This window comes from Acipenser ruthenus, chromosome 16 (genome assembly GCF_902713425.1).
Source record: "Acipenser ruthenus chromosome 16, fAciRut3.2 maternal haplotype, whole genome shotgun sequence".
In the NCBI taxonomy this organism is placed as follows: domain Eukaryota; kingdom Metazoa; phylum Chordata; class Actinopteri; order Acipenseriformes; family Acipenseridae; genus Acipenser; species Acipenser ruthenus.
The window spans coordinates 419,786-437,984 of record NC_081204.1 but is presented as its reverse complement, the minus strand read 5'-3'; the positions used below and the strand labels follow the sequence as shown (position 1 = coordinate 437,984).

The 18,199-nt window shown below is 49.7% G+C and overlaps 1 protein-coding gene across 2 annotated transcripts in view; it reads left to right on the top strand.

Annotated features, from left to right (window-relative positions):
• Nucleotides 1–18,199, top strand: part of LOC131697674 (collagen alpha-1(VII) chain-like) — a 73,877-nt gene that overhangs the window by 17,265 nt on the left and 38,413 nt on the right. For both annotated transcript variants that reach the window (XM_058988222.1, XM_058988221.1), the window contains exons 13-46: nucleotides 99–215; nucleotides 1,709–1,855; nucleotides 2,469–2,594; nucleotides 3,064–3,210; nucleotides 4,102–4,227; nucleotides 4,491–4,634; nucleotides 4,747–4,872; nucleotides 4,953–5,225; nucleotides 5,430–5,573; nucleotides 5,755–5,877; nucleotides 6,193–6,336; nucleotides 6,792–6,923; nucleotides 7,034–7,180; nucleotides 8,098–8,229; nucleotides 8,778–8,924; nucleotides 9,265–9,384; nucleotides 9,763–9,912; nucleotides 10,324–10,460; nucleotides 10,878–11,010; nucleotides 12,382–12,525; nucleotides 12,833–13,008; nucleotides 14,367–14,405; nucleotides 14,631–14,657; nucleotides 14,777–14,821; nucleotides 14,969–15,082; nucleotides 15,243–15,314; nucleotides 15,436–15,471; nucleotides 15,821–15,874; nucleotides 16,114–16,185; nucleotides 16,471–16,584; nucleotides 16,688–16,714; nucleotides 17,008–17,061; nucleotides 17,488–17,559; nucleotides 17,990–18,049. In XM_058988222.1, coding sequence (XP_058844205.1) covers nucleotides 99–215; nucleotides 1,709–1,855; nucleotides 2,469–2,594; nucleotides 3,064–3,210; nucleotides 4,102–4,227; nucleotides 4,491–4,634; nucleotides 4,747–4,872; nucleotides 4,953–5,225; nucleotides 5,430–5,573; nucleotides 5,755–5,877; nucleotides 6,193–6,336; nucleotides 6,792–6,923; nucleotides 7,034–7,180; nucleotides 8,098–8,229; nucleotides 8,778–8,924; nucleotides 9,265–9,384; nucleotides 9,763–9,912; nucleotides 10,324–10,460; nucleotides 10,878–11,010; nucleotides 12,382–12,525; nucleotides 12,833–13,008; nucleotides 14,367–14,405; nucleotides 14,631–14,657; nucleotides 14,777–14,821; nucleotides 14,969–15,082; nucleotides 15,243–15,314; nucleotides 15,436–15,471; nucleotides 15,821–15,874; nucleotides 16,114–16,185; nucleotides 16,471–16,584; nucleotides 16,688–16,714; nucleotides 17,008–17,061; nucleotides 17,488–17,559; nucleotides 17,990–18,049 — 3,821 coding nt within the window. The remainder of the gene's footprint in view (nucleotides 1–98; nucleotides 216–1,708; nucleotides 1,856–2,468; nucleotides 2,595–3,063; nucleotides 3,211–4,101; nucleotides 4,228–4,490; nucleotides 4,635–4,746; nucleotides 4,873–4,952; nucleotides 5,226–5,429; nucleotides 5,574–5,754; nucleotides 5,878–6,192; nucleotides 6,337–6,791; nucleotides 6,924–7,033; nucleotides 7,181–8,097; nucleotides 8,230–8,777; nucleotides 8,925–9,264; nucleotides 9,385–9,762; nucleotides 9,913–10,323; nucleotides 10,461–10,877; nucleotides 11,011–12,381; nucleotides 12,526–12,832; nucleotides 13,009–14,366; nucleotides 14,406–14,630; nucleotides 14,658–14,776; nucleotides 14,822–14,968; nucleotides 15,083–15,242; nucleotides 15,315–15,435; nucleotides 15,472–15,820; nucleotides 15,875–16,113; nucleotides 16,186–16,470; nucleotides 16,585–16,687; nucleotides 16,715–17,007; nucleotides 17,062–17,487; nucleotides 17,560–17,989; nucleotides 18,050–18,199) is intronic.

Genomic DNA, 18,199 nt, shown 5'->3' with positions numbered 1-18,199 from the left:
TGGGCATGTGTGCACACCCTCAGTGCCTCCACGAACCCCACAAAGGTGAGTTTAGCCACCTTTTTGTTTACACCCCTGCCTCGTCTCCCGTCCCACAGAGAGCACGGAGCAGCAGACCCTGCACACCTTCACCATCGGACCCAGCTCCATCCGGGTCACCTGGACCCTGATCCGGGCCGCGCGGGGGTACCGGCTGGAGTGGAGGCGGGCCGCGGGTGAGCACAGCCTCTCTTTAAACCTCTTTCTATTGGCTGTTTTTCATTTCAAATCACCTCCTTGTCGTTGTATAGTCACAGGGTGTCTCTGCAGGGAGTGTGTGAGTTTGTGGGATATTGATGAAGGCACAGCATTACAACACAGCGAGGCGAGGCGATATCCCACAACGATGCACACCCTGCTCACTTATATTACTGATTGTATAATATCACTGAGTGTAGATCTGCACTCACAATGTATAATATCACCTGAGTGTAGATCTGCACTCACAATGTATAATATCACTGAGTGTAGATCTGCACTCACAATGTGTAATATCACTGAGAGTGTAGATCTGCACTCACAATGTATAATATCACTGAGAGTGTAGATCTGCACTCACAATGTATAATATCACTGAGAGTGTCGCTCTCACACTCACAATGTATAATATCACTGAGAGTGTAGGTCTGCACTCACAATGTATAATATCACTGAGAGTGTAGATCTGCACTCACAATGTATAATATCACTGAGAGTGTAGATCTGCACTCACAATGTATAATATCACTGAGAGTGTCGCTCTCACACTCGCAATGTATAATATCACTGAGAGTGTAGGTCTGCACTCACAATGTGTAATACCACTGAGAGTGTAGATCTGCACTCACAATGTATAATATCACTGAGTGTAGATCTGCACTCACAATGTATAATATCACTGAGAGTGTAGATCTGCACTCACAATGTATAATATCACTGAGAGTGTAGATCTGCACTCACAATGTATAATATTACTGAGAGTGTAGATCTGCACTCACAATGTGTAATATCACTGAGAGTGTAGATCTGCACTCACAATGTATAATATCACTGAGAGTGTAGATCTGCACTCACAATGTGTAATATCACTGAGAGTGTAGATCTGCACTCACAATGTATAATATCACTGAGAGTGTAGATCTGCACTCACAATGTGTAATACCACTGAGAGTGTAGATCTGCACTCACAATGTATAATATCACTGAGAGTGTAGATCTGCACTCACAATGTATAATATTACTGAGAGTGTAGATCTGCACTCACAATGTGTAATATCACTGAGAGTGTAGATCTGCACTCACAATGTATAATATCACTGAGAGTGTAGATCTGCACTCACAATGTGTAATATCACTGAGAGTGTAGATCTGCACTCACAATGTATAATATCACTGAGAGTGTAGATCTGCACTCACAATGTGTAATACCACTGAGAGTGTAGATCTGCACTCACAATGTATAATATCACTGAGTGTAGATCTGCACTCACAATGTATAATATCACTGAGTGTAGATCTGCACTCACAATGTATAATATCACTGAGAGTGTAGATCTGCACTCACGATGTATAATATCACTGAGTGTAGATCTGCACTCATGATGTGTAATATCACTGAGAGTGTCGCTCTCACACTCACAATGCCAGTGTGTCTTGGTTCCTCACCTGGCTCCTCTGCTCTGCTCCACAGGAGGGGATTCTCAGCAGGTGTCGTTCCCCACCAGCACTAACAGCTACGAGATCGGCGGGCTGCAGCCGGGCACGGAGTACATCATCACCCTGTACACCCTGTACGAGGGCAGGGAGGTGGCCACCCCAGCCAGCACCTCCCAGACAGGTGGGCATGTCAACAACGAGACCACGACATTATACTGAGGATTAATAAAGAGAGTCTTCTAGTGCTGGAGAACCTCTTTCAGATTCTGCACTACACTGTGTGTGTGTGTGTGTGTGTGTGTGTGTGTGTGTGTGTGTGCACGACTGTGTGTGTGTGTGTGTGTGTGTGTCTCAGTACTCAGTGGAGCAGTCAGTGTGTGTGTGTGTGTGTGTGTATCTCAGTACAGTGCAGTGAATGTGTTTCTCTCTCCCTTCAGTTGTGCAGTCTGTGTGTGTGTGTGTGTATCTCAGTACAGTGCAGTGAATGTGTTTCTCTCCCCTCAGTGGTGCAGTCTGTGTGTGTGTGTGTGTGTGTATCTCAGTACAGTGCAGTGAATGTGTTTCTCTCTCCCTTCAGTGGTGCAGTCTGTGTGTGTGTGTGTGTGTGTGTGTCTCAGTACAGTGCAGTGAATGTGTTTCTCTCTCCCCTCAGTTGTGCAGTCTGTGTGTGTGTGTGTGTGTATCTCAGTACAGTGCAGTGAATGTGTTTCTCTCTCCCCTCAGTTGTGCAGTCTGTGTGTGTGTGTGTGTGTATCTCAGTACAGTGCAGTGAATGTGTTTCTCTCTCCCCTCAGTGGTGCAGTCTGTGGGCAGTGTGACTGACCTGCGTGTGGTGGAGACGCTGGGCAGCACCGTGCAGCTGGGCTGGACCGGAGTGGCTGGAGCCACTGCCTACCGCATCCAGATCAGCAGCTCTGAGGGTGAGGACAGGGGGCAGCCCTGAACCAGCTCAGAGAAACTAACATTCAGAAATGGTTTAATTACAGACAGGATGCACATTAGGGTCAGGGTTAGGGTGAGGGGGAAGTTCAGGTTTTCAAGGTTATCAATGAAATAACTCCTGGCTCTGACCTGGGCATTTCAGCGATGAATCCCACGACTGGGTGCAGGGCTAGTGTATATATCTATAGGCAGTAGAGACTGTGTGTGTTGTGTATATATATATATATATATATATATATATATATATATATATATCTATAGGCAGTAGAGACTGTGTGTGTTGTATATATATATATCTATAGGCAGTAGAGACTGTGTGTGTTGTATATATACTGTATATCTATAGGCAGTAGAGACTGTGTGTGTTGTTGATATGGCTTGCTGGAGCTGTGCAGTGAGTTCTGCTCACAGCATTACTAGTGACTGTCTAACCACCCCCACTCTCAGGTGACGCGGAGGTGAGCAGCCTTATTTCAGGGGACCAGACCACCTTTGACCTGGAGGACCTACGCGAGGGCAGGACCTACTTGATCAGATTGACAGCGCTCGTGGGAAGCAGGGAGGGAAACCCCGTCACTGTGAGCGTCAGGGCAGGTGAGTGCAGTGCCTGGAGTGTCAGAGCGCAGTGCAGTACAGTGCAGCACAGTGCAGTGCAGTATAGTACAGTGCAGTGCCGTGCCTGGAGTGTCAGAGCACAGCGCAGTGCAGTGCAGTACAGTGCCGTGCCTGGAGTGTCAGAGCACAGTGCAGTGCCGTGCCTGGAGTGTCAGAGTGCAGTGCAGTGCAGTGTGTGATTTACAATCAGAATCTCCTAGTTATCGTACCCTTGCTATCCCCAATTCACCTGCAGGCACAGGCGCTCTTGGGGGTGGCTGATAGGACTGGTCTTCTTAACACATTTCATCACATTTCAGCCAACCAGGATTCTTCATTTCATTACAAAGTAAATACAAAACGAATCGCACAAGAGGATTCAGTGCCTTGTCTTCTCCAACAGTATAAATGTGAAAACTGCCATTCAGCTTTTCTGCCACACGGTGTCAGTGTTACCCCAGGTAATCCCCCCTGCTTCCAGTCAGTGAGCTTGCTGATAGTCAGTGATTTGCTTTACTCAGTGAGCTAGCTGGTGTGTTTGCTTATAGGCAATGAACCTGCTAATAATAAGCAAGCTTGGTAGTGATTTTCCTATTATAATGTTAGAACATTTACCTTGGTCTCTCCTATTGAGTGTTCAGAAGTTGTGCTAATGCTCTCTGTCGTGTCTCTCTCCTCTCTCGTGTCTCTCTCCTCTCTCGTGTCTCTCTCCTCTCTCTCGTGTCTCTCCTCTCTCTCGTGTGTCTCTCTCCTCTCTCTCTCGTGTCTCTCTCCTCTCTCTCGTGTCTCTCTCCTCTCTCTCGTGTGTGTCTCTCCTCTCTCTCTCTCATGTCTCTCGCCTCTCTCGTGTCTCTGTCTCTCTCTCTCTCTCTCATCTCTCTCGTGTCTCAGAGGAGGCTGCAGTGGCTGGAGTGACGAGTGTGAGGGTGGTGGAGACGGACAGCTCCCGGGTCAGAATCACCTGGACCGGCATCGCCAAGGCGACGGGGTACCGGATCAGCTGGAGGGGTGAAGACGGTAACAGAGTGTTCTACTGGCAAGACTTCCCAACCATCCCTTAGAAATATTTAACACAGTCCTTGTGCACGTTCCCCCATGCTTTTCCCATGGTTATACAGAACTATGCAATTACCATAGCTCTAACATAGCGTGTTTTACACTGCATTGCACTTTGCTGTGTGCTTTTACAATGGGAAGCTTTTATAAGGGATATCTCCATACCTTATAATAAATGAATAAACGAACACACTGGCCTCTCTCTCTCTGCTCACCCGTCGCAGGCAGGGAGACGTCTCGCGTGGTCCCCGGAAACACGACCGTGTACGACATCGGGGGTCTGCAGGAGGACTCGGGGTACACTGTGGGGGTGTCTGCTCTGGTCGGGACCCGAGAGGGGAACCCCGTCACTGTGAGCACCAGGACAGGTGAGAAGGGGAGTCAGGAAAGAGAGCAGGTTGTTCTACTCGGAGGATTGTAAGTGCATCACAGACAGGAAGTGCGACATCCTCGCTCAGCGTCCTCTTCCTGTCTCCACAGAGCCTTCGACTGTGGACAGAGTCACCAACCTGCGAGTGATTGACACGGGCAGCTCCCGCCTTCGCATCACATGGTCCAGGGTTGCCAGGGCGACAGGGTACAGGGTCACGTGGAGACAAGGCAACGGTAAGCCACGAGCTTCCTAAACCCTGTCTGTCAGTCCGTCTGTCTGTGTTTCCAGCAGTAATCGCTCATTATCCCACCAGGTCGTGCGGAGTCGCGCGTCGTGCCCAGTGACATCACTTCCTATGAAATCGAGGGTCTGCAGCCCGATGCCGCCGTGGTGATCGGAGTGTCGGTATTGGTCGGCGGGAGTGAGGGGGGCGTGGTCACCGTCTCAGCAAGGACTGCCCCCGACCAGGCAGTGGGAGGAGTCGTGGGTCTCCAAGTTCTCAGTACAGGAAGTAGAAGGATACGCATCAGCTGGGCCCCTGTTGCCAGGGCAACCGCATACAGGGTCACATGGCAACGCAGCGATGGTGGGCCTTGACTTCAGTCATCTTTTTATCATTCCGCTCCTGTTTTCATGAGAGAATCTAGAAACAAAGCAACAGCCGTCGTAGTTAGTTTAAGACTGGGGGTAAATGGGTTGACAGTATGAATAGGGCTCATAGTTGTGGAAGTTATAAAACACATCTATATGTGCCTGTTGTTAATGTTCCTGTTCTGTGTCCTGCCTGCAGGAGCTGAAGCCTTCAGATCAGTCCCCAGCAATGTCACTTCCTTTGACATCGATGGGCTGCAGGAAGAAACCGCCTACAACATCAGGGTGTCGGCTCTGATTGGCTCGAGAGAAGGAAGTCCCGCCTCTGTGAACGTGAAGACAGGTAAGCTGTTTCTAAATGCGTTTCACGAAAATCAGCGTTGTAAACCAACCCGTCAAAAATCACGGTGAAAGTCAACAGCTTGTTTGTAGAACCCTCACCATGGAAACGGCCGCGTGGTCGCGTAACCCTTTCCTAGTGTATACTAGAGAGTATGTTTCCTCTTCTGCTGTTTCCTTCTCAGACTCTGGTGCCAAGAGTGTCACGAACCTGCGAGCGATCGAGAGCGGAGCCAATTATATCCGCCTGAGCTGGTCACACGTCGCCCGGGCAACGGGGTACAGGGTTACCTGGAGACGCAGCGACGGTAAGCAAGGCTGATACTGAAGCTCTTCCTCTTCTGTTTCTACTTCATCCCTTTATTAATGCTTTCTTAACCACAGAGGAGGAAAACAAGTAAAAGGGTTTTAAATGATAATAAGTGGATGAAATGAAAGTATATTGAAATGCAGCACTTCTAATGTTTTATTTGTAAATGTGCGTCTGTCTGTGTGTCCGTCTGTCTGTCTGTGTGTCCGTGTGTCTGTGTGTCCGTGTGTGTCTGTGTGTCCGCGTGTCTGTCTGTCTGTGTGTCCGTCTGTCCATGTGTGTCCTTGTGTCCGTGCGTTTGCCTCTTTTCTAGGTGCTGAGGTGTCCCGTGTCCTCAGTGGCGATGTCACTTCCTTCGATATCGATGGCCTGCAGGAAGACTCTGTGTACACGATCCGCGTGGCGCCCGTCATCGGGAAGAGACAGGGCACGGCCACCACCATCACTGCTAGGACCGGTGAGCAGCTCAGCCGAGATCCACGCAGTGTTGAGTCATGCACTGCCAGTACAGATTCGGAGATGAGATCAGAGTAAAATCTCTATAACCACGGATGCACAGGAGCCTGGCTCTTTTGCATAGCGGTTAAGGATCTCCCTTGCGGAGTGCGGAGTTGTCGGTTCACACCCAGCCTCCGCGGCTCCAGCACATGCCTGCTCTGGAGCCCAGACTAGAGCTCTCCAGCCTTTTAATAAGAGGCACAGCGATGATTACGGAGTCCTTAAAGAGCAACATGAAAACAAAACTAGAAATCACAAACAAAGTGGTTTAACAAGGCTGCTCGGCTCTTCAGTGTTTCGTACTCATTGAACATCTTTCAATGAACAAGAGTTATTGTGTGACGGGACCGCCTCCTCATCCTGCTGCACAGCCCTATTAAACCCCCCCCCATCTCCTCTCATCCTGTTTGCCAGGTCAGGGGCAGGTTACCGTGGGAACGGTGAGCCGTCTGCAGCTGCTGGAGTCCCGCAGCAACGCTGCCAGGGTAACGTGGGTCGGAATTCAGGGAGCGACGGCCTATCGGATTGTGTGGAGGCGTGCGGACGGTAACCAGAGTCTCTCTCCTCGCTCTCCATGTTGAAATGTCATGTTACAAAATGAACTGATTTAGTTTTATTGATTCGGTTGTCCTCTGGCACTGTGTTGTCTTCCCCAGGTGGTCCCGAGCTCAGTCGCTTGGTGTCCAGCGACGTCTCGTCCTTTGATATCGAGGGTCTGGACGCGGGTGTGAGCTACACAGTGGGAGTGACCGCTCTGATCCGCCAACATGAGGGGTCGCCCGTTACCATCAGCGTCACCACGCGTAAGACATCAAATAGACTGCACAGGAGAGAGAGTCTTATCAACTCTACACACAGGACATCTCATACTACCTCATAGACTGCACAGGAGAGAGAGAGACTTCTCAACTCTACACACAGGACATCTCATACTACCTCATAGACTGCACAGGAGAGAGTCTTATCAACTCTACACACAGGACATCTCATACTACCTCATAGACTGCACAGGAGAGAGAGAGACTTCTCAACTCTACACACAGGACATCTCATACTACCTCATAGACTGCACAGGAGAGAGAGAGACTTCTCAACTCTACACACAGGACATCTCATACTACCTCATAGACTGCACAGGAGAGAGAGTCTTATCAACTCTACACACAGGACATCTCATACTACCTCATAGACTGCACAGGAGAGAGAGTCTTATCAACTCTACACACAGGACATCTCATACTACCTCATAGACTGCACAAGAGAGAGAGTCTTATCAACTCTACACACAGGACATCTCATACTACCTCATAGACTGCACAAGAGAGAGAGTCTTATCAACTCTACACACAGGACATCTCATACTACCTCATAGACTGCACAGGAGAGAGAGAGAGAGACTTCTCAACTCTACACACAGGACATCTCATACTACCTCATAGACTGCACAGGAGAGAGAGACGTCTCATCACAGCTCCACACACAGGGCATCTCATACCTCATAGACTGCATTAGTAGTTGTGCAGTGTGAAGAGGTCTGTCAGTGACAGAGCACCCCTCTCGTTTCAGCCCTCGACACTCCGCTGGTAGGCAGGGTGGGGAACGTGCGTGTGACTGTCAGTGACACAGAGCCCCTCTCTTTTCAGCCTCGGAGACCCCGCAGTTAGGCAGGGTGGGGAACGTGCGTGTGACTGTCAGTGACACAGAGCCCCTCTCTTTTCAGCCTCGGAGACCCCGCAGTTAGGCAGGGTGGGGAACGTGCGTGTGATCGAGTCCTCGGCGCGGCGGGTTCGCATCGCGTGGAGCTCAGTTTCCGGGGTGACGGGATATCGCATCTACTGGAGGTCATCGCAAGGTAAGAGCCACGGCCAGTGTCTTTCTGGTGACGGGCGCTGGCCATTCATCCACAACTTAAAACACTCCATCACAGAGAAGGTGAAAAGGTCAAACTCATTTCGGCTCGTGCCTTCATCAGACCCGTGCTCATCGAAACTTCTTTTCAGTGTGCGAGTGTGTGTTTCTGGAGTTATGGATGATAAGATTAAAAGAAAACAGACAAAAGTTTGACGGCATTAGCTGAAATATTTGTCTGCTGTTTCTTCCATATTTCAAGTAGACAGAGATCCAGCTGGTTTGAATTTGTGACTCTGTTAGGGTAAAATACATTCAGAGATTACAGGCCTATGTCATTAACCAGCACTGACTACAAGATATTTGTGAAACTTCTGTCTAATCAATTGAATTCTGTAATAAAGTCCTATATATTACAAAGTTTAGGCTAATGTCTTCACAGGGATGGAAATTAGACTCCCATTGCAGAGCAGTTTCTTCCCGTTTAATCACCTGTATAATCCCAGGTTTGTGATTGGAGTGTTGATTTGTGTCCCTGTTTCTGATTGGCAGGAGGTCCGGAGACGAGCCGTCTGATTGGTGCGAACGTGAACTCGTTCGATGTTGACGGCCTGCAGCCGGGTGATCGCTATGTGATCAGGATCGTGGCCGTGTCGGGGAGCACAGAGGGGGACCCTGTGACTGTCACAGCCACCACCAGTACGACACCTCGGGGTTCATTTAGAACTGCACAGAGGAGGGGAACCAGGAGCGGGAGACAGATTGCACCTGATTCACAAAGCACTGTCTGCAGAACTACCATACACTCAACAGGAGTTTCAGTCTAAACATTTGTCATTGATTTTTATTAAGCTTCTTATTTAACACCCTGAGTTGCTGAGGGAACATAGCTAGACAATTGAAATGTGTTGGGCTATATTCTTTGGTTTGTGTTTAGTCTGTGTTTGGGTTGTTACTAGTTTGTGGTGTGTTTGTGGTTGCTTGGTGGTGTGTTTGTGGTTGGTCTGTGTGTTTTTTTTTACACTGCTCTCCTGTGCAGCTCCTCTGCAGGCAGTGACGGGGCTGCGTGTGACCGAGGTGTCCAAGAACACAGCCAAGGTGGAGTGGAACCTGCTGCCCGGAGCCAGCTCCTACATCCTGAGCTGGAGGCTGCCCCAGGGTGAGTCTACTGGACAGGGAACACTGCATGTAGAGCACAGCACGTTGAACTCGCCCTGCACCCTGTACACTGCACCCTGCACACATACACTGCACCCTCTACACAAATACTCCACATGCACCCTGCACCCTGTACACTGCACCCTCCACACGGACCTTGCACACGCACCCTGCACACTGCAACCTGCACCCTGCACCCTGCACACTGCACCCTCTACACGAACCCTCCACATGCACCCTGCATACTGCACCCTCCACACGCACCCTGCACACTGCACCCTACACACTTGAAACACCTTTCTGAAAAGTTTAATTGATCTACGCTTGAGGATGAAGAATACCAGTTTATGCCTGACTGACTTGTGTCTGTCCCCCTCAGACCGGGAGGCCCTCCAGAGGATCACTCTGTCCAGCTCCTCCGGTTCCTATCTGGTGACGGGTCTGCGCCTGGCCCAGGAGTACAGCTTCACACTGCAGCCCGTGTTCGGGAGCGAGGCGGGGCCCGAGAGCTCCACTGAGGAGAGGACAGGTGAGGGACCTGGACTCGGTGTGAATCAAGCCCCCTGCGCAGTAATGCAGAGGCCTGAACGAACGGCTCAATTGAAGTGAAAGATGCTTTTTTAAATTTGCACCTGTTTCATAGTTTACTTTTCTAAGCGAATGTGTCCAGTTGACTTTGTCTCTCGGATGGTATAAGATGAGACTCTCCTGCACCATAACAGACAGGGTCAGCCGTACGTACTAGCCTATTAAAAACCACATGTTCATTAAAAGAACAACGCATGACAGTTGAAGTCGTTATCTGTTGCATTTTTGTCTAATGGTGTCTACCATGCACGAGACGACACCAAACCCAGGCCAGTCTTCACGAATAGTTTCTACCTATAGGAATGATTGAAAAGAACTTGTCACCTCTCCCCTCTCCCCCCGCCCCCCTCAGTGTGTGGAGGAGCCCGTGCTGACATCGTGTTCCTGGTCCATGGTTCGAGAGCGAGCGGTGACGTGGCTGAGACGGTCCGCAGCTTCCTGTACAATGTGGTGGCCTCATTCCCTCAGCTGGGTCCCTCAGCTGTGCAGGTGAGAGGGGAGGGGGTCGCAGCCCTCTACTGTAAAATCAGATCTTCTGAGCTCTCATTAGTCACGTGCAGTACGAGGAGAGCACAGCGATTGGGTTTAATAAACACACTCAAGATCACACCTTAAAAGGACACCAAATCATTATCTGATGCTGCACCATCTTCTGACGCAGAACCTGCAGATTCCTCACAAACACCTCATACACCGCGGCCATTATTGAAAGCAAGTTCAGAAGGGATGAATAGCCATGTAGGATCTCCCTGGCTCGCTCAGACACTCTGTTCTCACTGCCCTGAGTGTTTCTCCTCTCTCTCTCTCTCTCTCTCTCTCTCTCTCTCTCTCTCTCTCTCTCTCTCTCTCTCTCTCTCTCTCTCTCTCTCTCTCTCTCCCTCTCTTTCTCCTGCGTATTTCCACCAGGTGGCAGTGGTGCTGTACAGCTTCAGGGGTCAGAGTCGGGCCTGGATCCGCCTCAATCGTCATAGCGACCTCAGAACCCTGCTCCAGGAGATCCAAGCCATCCCATTCGACCAGCCCGGCGGCAACTACATAGGTAACAACACTGCATACATATCCATAATAGATATACAGCAGACCCTGATATTGATGCGATCCAGCCCTCTGAAATGTCTTTATAATATACAGCAGACCCTGATATTGGTGCGATCCAGCCCTCTGAAATGTGTTTATAATATATAGCAGACCCTGATATTGATGCGATCCAGCCCTCTGAAATGTCTTTATAATATATAGCAGACCCTGATATTGATGCGATCCAGCCCTCTGAAATGTCTTTATAATATATAGCAGACCCTGATATTGATGCGATCCAGCCCTCTGAAATGTCTTTATAATATATAGCAGACCCTGATATTGATGCGATCCAGCCCTCTGAAATGTCTTTATAATATATAGCAGATCCTGATATTGGTGCGATCCAGCCCTCTGAAATGTCTTTATAATATACAGCAGACCCTGATATTGATGCGATCCAGCCCTCTGAAATGTCTCTATAATATATAGCAGACCCTGATATTGATGCGATCCAGCCCTCTGAAATGTCTCTATAATATATAGCAGACCCTGATATTGATGCGATCCAGCCCTCTGAAATGTCTTTATAATATACAGCAGACCCTGATATTGATGCGATCCAGCCCTCTGAAATGTCTCTATAATATATAGCAGACCCTGATATTGATGCGATCCAGCCCTCTGAAATGTCTCTATAATATATAGCAGACCCTGATATTGATGCGATCCAGCCCTCTGAAATGTCTTTATAATATACAGCAGACCCTGATATTGATGCGATCCAGCCCTCTGAAATGTCTCTATAATATATAGCAGACCCTGATATTGATGCGATCCAGCCCTCTGAAATGTCTTTATAATATACAGCAGACCCTGATATTGATGCGATCCAGCCCTCTGAAATGTCTCTATAATATATAGCAGACCCTGATATTGATGCGATCCAGCCCTCTGAAATGTCTCTATAATATATAGCAGACCCTGATATTGATGCGATCCAGCCCTCTGAAATGTCTTTATAATATACAGCAGACCCTGATATTGATGCGATCCAGCCCTCTGAAATGTCTCTATAATATATAGCAGACCCTGATATTGATGCGATCCAGCCCTCTGAAATGTCTCTATAATATATAGCAGACCCTGATATTGGTGCGATCCAGCCCTCTGAAATGTGTTTATAATATATAGCAGACCCTGATATTGGTGCTGTGTTTTAAGATGAGTTATACTGTTTTCGTATCATATAATCTATGGTTGTGCATTATTACAGTTTGCTACACCCTTGTACTACAGGACACTTTTATAAGGGAGCGCCGTCTCGGCGCTGTCTGCTCATGACTCCATGCTTCTCAGCCCTGCTCCTCTGTCTCTCTGGCTCTCCCTGCAGGCGAGGCAGTGCAGTTCACTCAGGAGTACATCCTCCAGGCCTCCGGGGGGCGCCGGTCGGGGGTCCCGGGGATCATCGTCATCCTGTCCGACGGCAAATCGGCAGATGACATCATCGCACCCTCCAGGGCAGCCAAGGCGGCAGGTCAGTCATGTGACTGAAGCACGCTGGTCCAGGAAGGAATTGCGTCTGTTTGAGTCTGGGAGCGAAATCTGTAGAACTCAAAACACTCTGTGAATCTGTAAAGCAGGAGAGACTGCTTCTATTTCACTTCTCTGCACAAAGGTGCTCTTCAGTCCTGTTTGTCTGCTACAGTGGCACAGCGTAGGCCAGATGTCTTTATATCATTCAGCGCTGGTGACACGTAATGCATAGCTAGTGAGTCAGAGTCAACAGATCACTGGCTGAACTGTGTGCAGTGTAGCTGATCCAGCCTGTGTTCCCGTGGCAGGGCTGCGGGTGCTGGCGGTGGGGATGGGCGAGGCTGACCAGGAGGAGCTGCGGAGGGCCGTGACGGACAGCAGACCCGGAAACATCCTGTTCACTCGGGACACCGACGAGCTGTACAAGAACGAGGCCAACCTGGCTGAGCTGCTCTGTGGACTGGCCACCGGGGGGCAGACACAGGTCAGTGTGCAGAATCGGCGCGACAAAGAGAGAGAAAGCACAGCTAGGGTATACTCAGGGACACAGACATGAGACAGTGTCCAGCATCATTCAGTCCGGGTCCCTGGTTATCTCTTGCAGTTTGATCCGGGTCCCTGGTTCTCTCCTGCAGTTTGATCCGGGTCCCTGGTTATCTCTTGCAGTTTGATCCGGGTCCCTGGTTATCTCCTGCAGTTTGATCCGGGTCCCTGGTTCTCTCTTTCAGTTTGATCCGGGTCTCTGGTTATCTCTTGCAGTTTGATCCGGGTCCCTGGTTCTCTCTTGCAGTTTGATCCGGGTCCCTGGTTCTCTCTTGCAGTTTGATCCGGGTCCCTGGTTATCTCTTGCAGTTTGATCCGGGTCCCTGGTTCTCTCTTGCAGTTCGATCCGGGTCCCTGGTTCTCTCTTGCAGTTCGATCCGGGTCCCTGGTTCTCTCTTGCAGTTCGATCCGGGTCCCTGGTTCTCTCCTGCAGTTTGATCCGGGTCCCTGGTTCTCTCTTGCAGTTTGATCCGGGTCCCTGGTTCTCTCTTGCAGTTTGATCCGGGTCCCTGGTTCTCTCTTGCAGTTTGATCCGGGTCCCTGGTTCTCTCTTGCAGTTTGATCCGGGTCCCTGGTTCTCTCTTGCAGTTTGATCCGGGTCCCTGGTGCTCTCTTGCAGTTTGATCCGGGTCCCTGGTTCTCTCTTGCAGTTTGATCCGGGTCCCTGGTTCTCTCTTGCAGTTTGATCCGGGTCCCTGGTTATCTCTTGCAGTTTGATCCGGGTCCCTGGTTATCTCCTGCAGTTTGATCCGGGTCCCTGGTTCTCTCTTGCAGTTTGATCCGGGTCCCTGGTTCTCTCTTGCAGTTTGATCCGGGTCCCTGGTTCTCTCTTGCAGTTTGATCCGGGTCCCTGGTTCTCTCTTGCAGTTTGATCCGGGTCCCTGGTTCTCTCTTGCAGTTTGATCCGGGTCCCTGGTGCTCTCTTGCAGTTTGATCCGGGTCCCTGGTTCTCTCTTGCAGTTTGATCCGGGTCCCTGGTTCTCTCTTGCAGTTTGATCCGGGTCCCTGGTTATCTCTTGCAGTTTGATCCGGGTCCCTGGTTATCTCCTGCAGTTTGATCCGGGTCCCTGGTTCTCTCTTGCAGTTTGATCCGGGTCCCTGGTTCTCTCTTGCAGTTTGATCCGGGTCCCTGGTTCTCTCTTGCAGTTTGATCCGGGTCCCTGGTTATCTCTTGCAGTTTGATCCGGGTCCCTGGTTCTCTCTTGCAGTTTGATCTCTTTTGCTCTTGTCGCTCCTCTCAGCTGAGTCCCAGGACAGTGAGGATTGCGTCTGATCTTTCTCGTTGTGTTTTTGTTTCAGATTCCTGACTCTGGGGGGTGCACAGTGCAGTGTCCCAGGGTGAGTGTGAGATGAGAAGAAGTCTTTCTCAATGCCTTCTCTGTTGAAAGGACTATTCAAATATCCACTGTCCGAAACTTCAACACTGAAGAAGTTGAGAGAGTTTTAGTTGTTGAAATTGCAAACGTTTCTTTCAATATCTTATACCGGGCGACAGCAGCAGAGCGCCCCCTGTCTGTCGCAGTGTGTCACCTGTGATTGTCCTTTCTCTTTCCTCATATACAGGGTGAGAAGGGAGAGGCAGGAGAGAAGGTAAGAAGGCTTTTGTTTTGTTTTCAGTATAAATGTACAGCTCCACGAGGCTCAGGTACACCTCTGTGATGCCCGTTGGTGTTTGACCTGCATCGTATCCGTCTCTTCTGTCTGTTCAGGGTCGGAAAGGTACAGACGGACTGCCAGGACTGAAGGGCGAGCCTGTGAGTGTCTTGTTGATGTCTTTATCGTTACTGTTTGAGTGCACTCCTGTGTTTCTCTTGAGCTTTACTGTTTGAGTGCACTCCTGTGTTTCTCTTGATTGTTACTGTTTGAGTGCACTCCTGTGCTGTGCGTTTGCCCCCCTGCAGGGTCGTGACGGAGCGCCAGGCAGAGACGGGACCCCTGGACCAGCGGGAAACCCCGGGCCGCCGGGCCGCAACGCAGAGAACGGAATCGGCCTGCGAGGCGAGAAGGGGGAGCAGGTGAGTGGGGTCTTCCTGTCCATAATGTTGAAGGATGTTTCAGCTTTGCAAAAGACTGTGCTGTTAAAACCAGCATTGTGCGTCAAACAAATAATGAGTTACAATATCAGGCAATGCAGTTAACTGTGGCTCAACTCCCTCTTCCTGTTCTGGTGTACAGGGTTTCCCAGGGGTGAATGGGATTCCGGGATCACCGGGGCGACCAGGGAACTCAGGACCTCCGGGCTTGCCTGTGAGTGCAGAGAGTGTTTATAAGTTCATCTTTGATGTGTTTCCTCTCTATATCCTGTGCTGTAGCTATCCCTGCTGTACTAACCTTCTTTCCATGGACCCTTCCCTCTCTCATCTCTCAGGGTAGCCAAGGATCGCCTGGAGTTCGTGGAGACCCGGTGAGTGAGGCCTGCTCTGTATCCAATATAACACAGCCCATACTGAACCACACAGTGTGGAGACTACAAGCACTGTACACAGTGTAACACAACACAGCCCATACTGAACCACACAGTGTGGAGACTACAAGCACTGTACACAGTGTAACACAACACAGCCCATACTGAACCACACAGTGTGGAGACTACAAGCACTGTACACAGTGTAACACAACACAGCCCATACTGAACCACACAGTGTGGAGACTACAAGCACTGTACACAGTGTAACACAACACAGCCCATACTGAACCACACAGTCTGGGAGCTACAGGCTCATGAATTGTGTCTTCTCTCTCGTCCCTGCTAGGGGGAGTCTGGCGTCTCTGGTCCTGTCGGCCCGAAAGGAGACAAAGGAGAGCGGGTAAGAGTTCAGCGAGATCCTGGCTCTGAAACGGGCCTGGCAGTAGAGCCGGTTCAGTTCTGAAAAAATATGTCCACTTCTAACATTCTGAGCAGGTTTTCACCCTTTTCTGATTCTCGTTTTTTCTCCTCTCTCTCTCTCTCTGTCTCTCTCCCTCTCTCTGTCTCTCTCTCTCTGTCTCTCTCTCTCTCTCTCTCTGTCTGTCTTTCTCTTTCTGTCTCTCTGTCCTTGTTTTCCAGGGTGAGCCGGGTGCAGTGGTCGGAGGAACGTTCCCGGGAAGGAAAGGGGATCCGGGAGTTCCTGGTTTACCGGTGAGTTGCTGATAAGTGCTGCAGTGCTTGTTCCCCTGATCAAAGTTCACACAGTAAATTTGCAGGTTATTCTGCAGTTTTCCCCCCATGGTTTTCCCATAGTAATACTATTCATTTCTGGTGTGGTCCTATGAGACCCAGTGACAGGTGATGTGATCCAGTGTGATCTGATGTGATCTGGTGCAGTCTGGTGTGATCCGATGTGATCCATTGAGATGTGTCACAGATTAACCCTGGTGCTGCTCGTCCTGCCTGCAGTTCAGGAAGCTGTTCTCTGTGTTTCAGGGTACCCCCGGGACCCCGGGTGTCGACGGTGTGAAAGGGAACGCAGGCCTCCCAGGACCCCCCGGACTGGCAGGCCGACCTGGAATACCCGGGACCCCCGGACTGAGCATCAAGGTGCCCCTTAACAGTGTTTGATCGTGACATTGTTTTGTGTTGCGAATGTGCAGGTTCAGTTGTGCATCTCCTCTGATTGCTGTAACCCACTCTTCTCTTGCAGGGAGACAGGGGCCAGCCCGGTGAGCGAGTAAGTGCCCTCTGTTTACATTACGGCTTGCATGCTGCAGTTATTGTGGTGGATCTCTCGTTCTCTTCCTTTTATTTATTTTTTAGATTGTTTTATCCCTCATTCAATGATTAGAAAGACCTTTTCTTCTGTAGTTATGTATTCTTATTCATTTTTATAAAACGTACCCGGTATAAACCGAAATGCAGAAGTGTTTAATTCAGAGGGTCCTTACTGAGTGTTGCACCCCTCCTCTGTGTGGCTCAGCTGACCGCAGGCTGCCCTCAAGTTTCGTGTTCGCTGTGTCTCTGCAGGGTCTGCCTGGTGTGGGGAGCGGAGTGGCAGTGAAGGGGGATCGGGGGGATCCTGTGAGTACCACCCTCGATTCATTCAAACAGGAGGAGAGCAGCTCGGGGTGCATTCCTTTGACTCCAGCGGCAGAGCTCCCCGCCTCTAGCAGAGTGTTCAGAGGAGAGGGGGGTTAGGGGTCTGTGCTCGGGTTGGGATGGCTGCCTGTAGCCCAGCAACTCACCACGCTGAATTGAAAACCTCTTCTAAAAGCTGGTAGAGCAGGGAAGAGGTGGAGAGGCAGTGGAGAGAGGGAGAAAGAGTCTACCCACAGTGTTGCATAATTACCCAGCATCCAAAATGTGATTGACTTTTGATTGAGCAGATATGAGATTGAAATGAGCTGAAATGGGATCATGCAAAATGTTCCCCTTGATGTTATCATGGTTAGGAAGTGTGGATATCTGAAGGTGTCTCTGACACATGTCTCTGAATCTTGTCGTCAGGGAGCTCCGGGTTTAGACGGCAGTCCGGGACCCAAGGGACCTCAAGGCCAGCCTGGGACCAAAGGAGACAAGGTAAAAGACTGACTGACTAACCCACTGCTGCAGGAGATATTGCACAGTATCTAGTCTGTATTACACAGTGTCTAGTCTGTATTACACAGTATCTAGTCTGTATTGCACAATAACTAAACTGTATTGCACAGTATCTATTCTGTATTGCACATTAGTCAGGCTGTATTGTATAGTATCTAGTCTGTATTGCGCATTACTGAGACTTGCACTGTTGCTATCTAGTCTGTAATGCACATTAATGAAACTGTATTGTGCAGTATCTAGCCTGTGCTGCATGGTAATATAACTGTATTGTGCAGTATCTAGCCTGTGCTGTGTGGTAATATAACTGTATTGTGCAGTATCTAGCCTGTGCTGTGTGGTAATATAACTGTATTGTGCAGTATCTAGCCTGTGTTGAGAAGCAATGAGACGGTATTGTGTGTTTTAGGGGGAGGCTGGAGAGGGGCTCCCTGGCCCTGCAGGACGAGCAGGGGATCCAGGAGATCGGGTAAGGGACCCAGGCTACTTTGATTGATTTAGTTTATATATATATATCTACATTGTTATTAACACAGACACTTTTAACTAAAGCAATGGAAAAGCAGCATGGTGCAACAATCTACAATCTAGTTGTTTTTTGATGCCCTGTATGGTCATT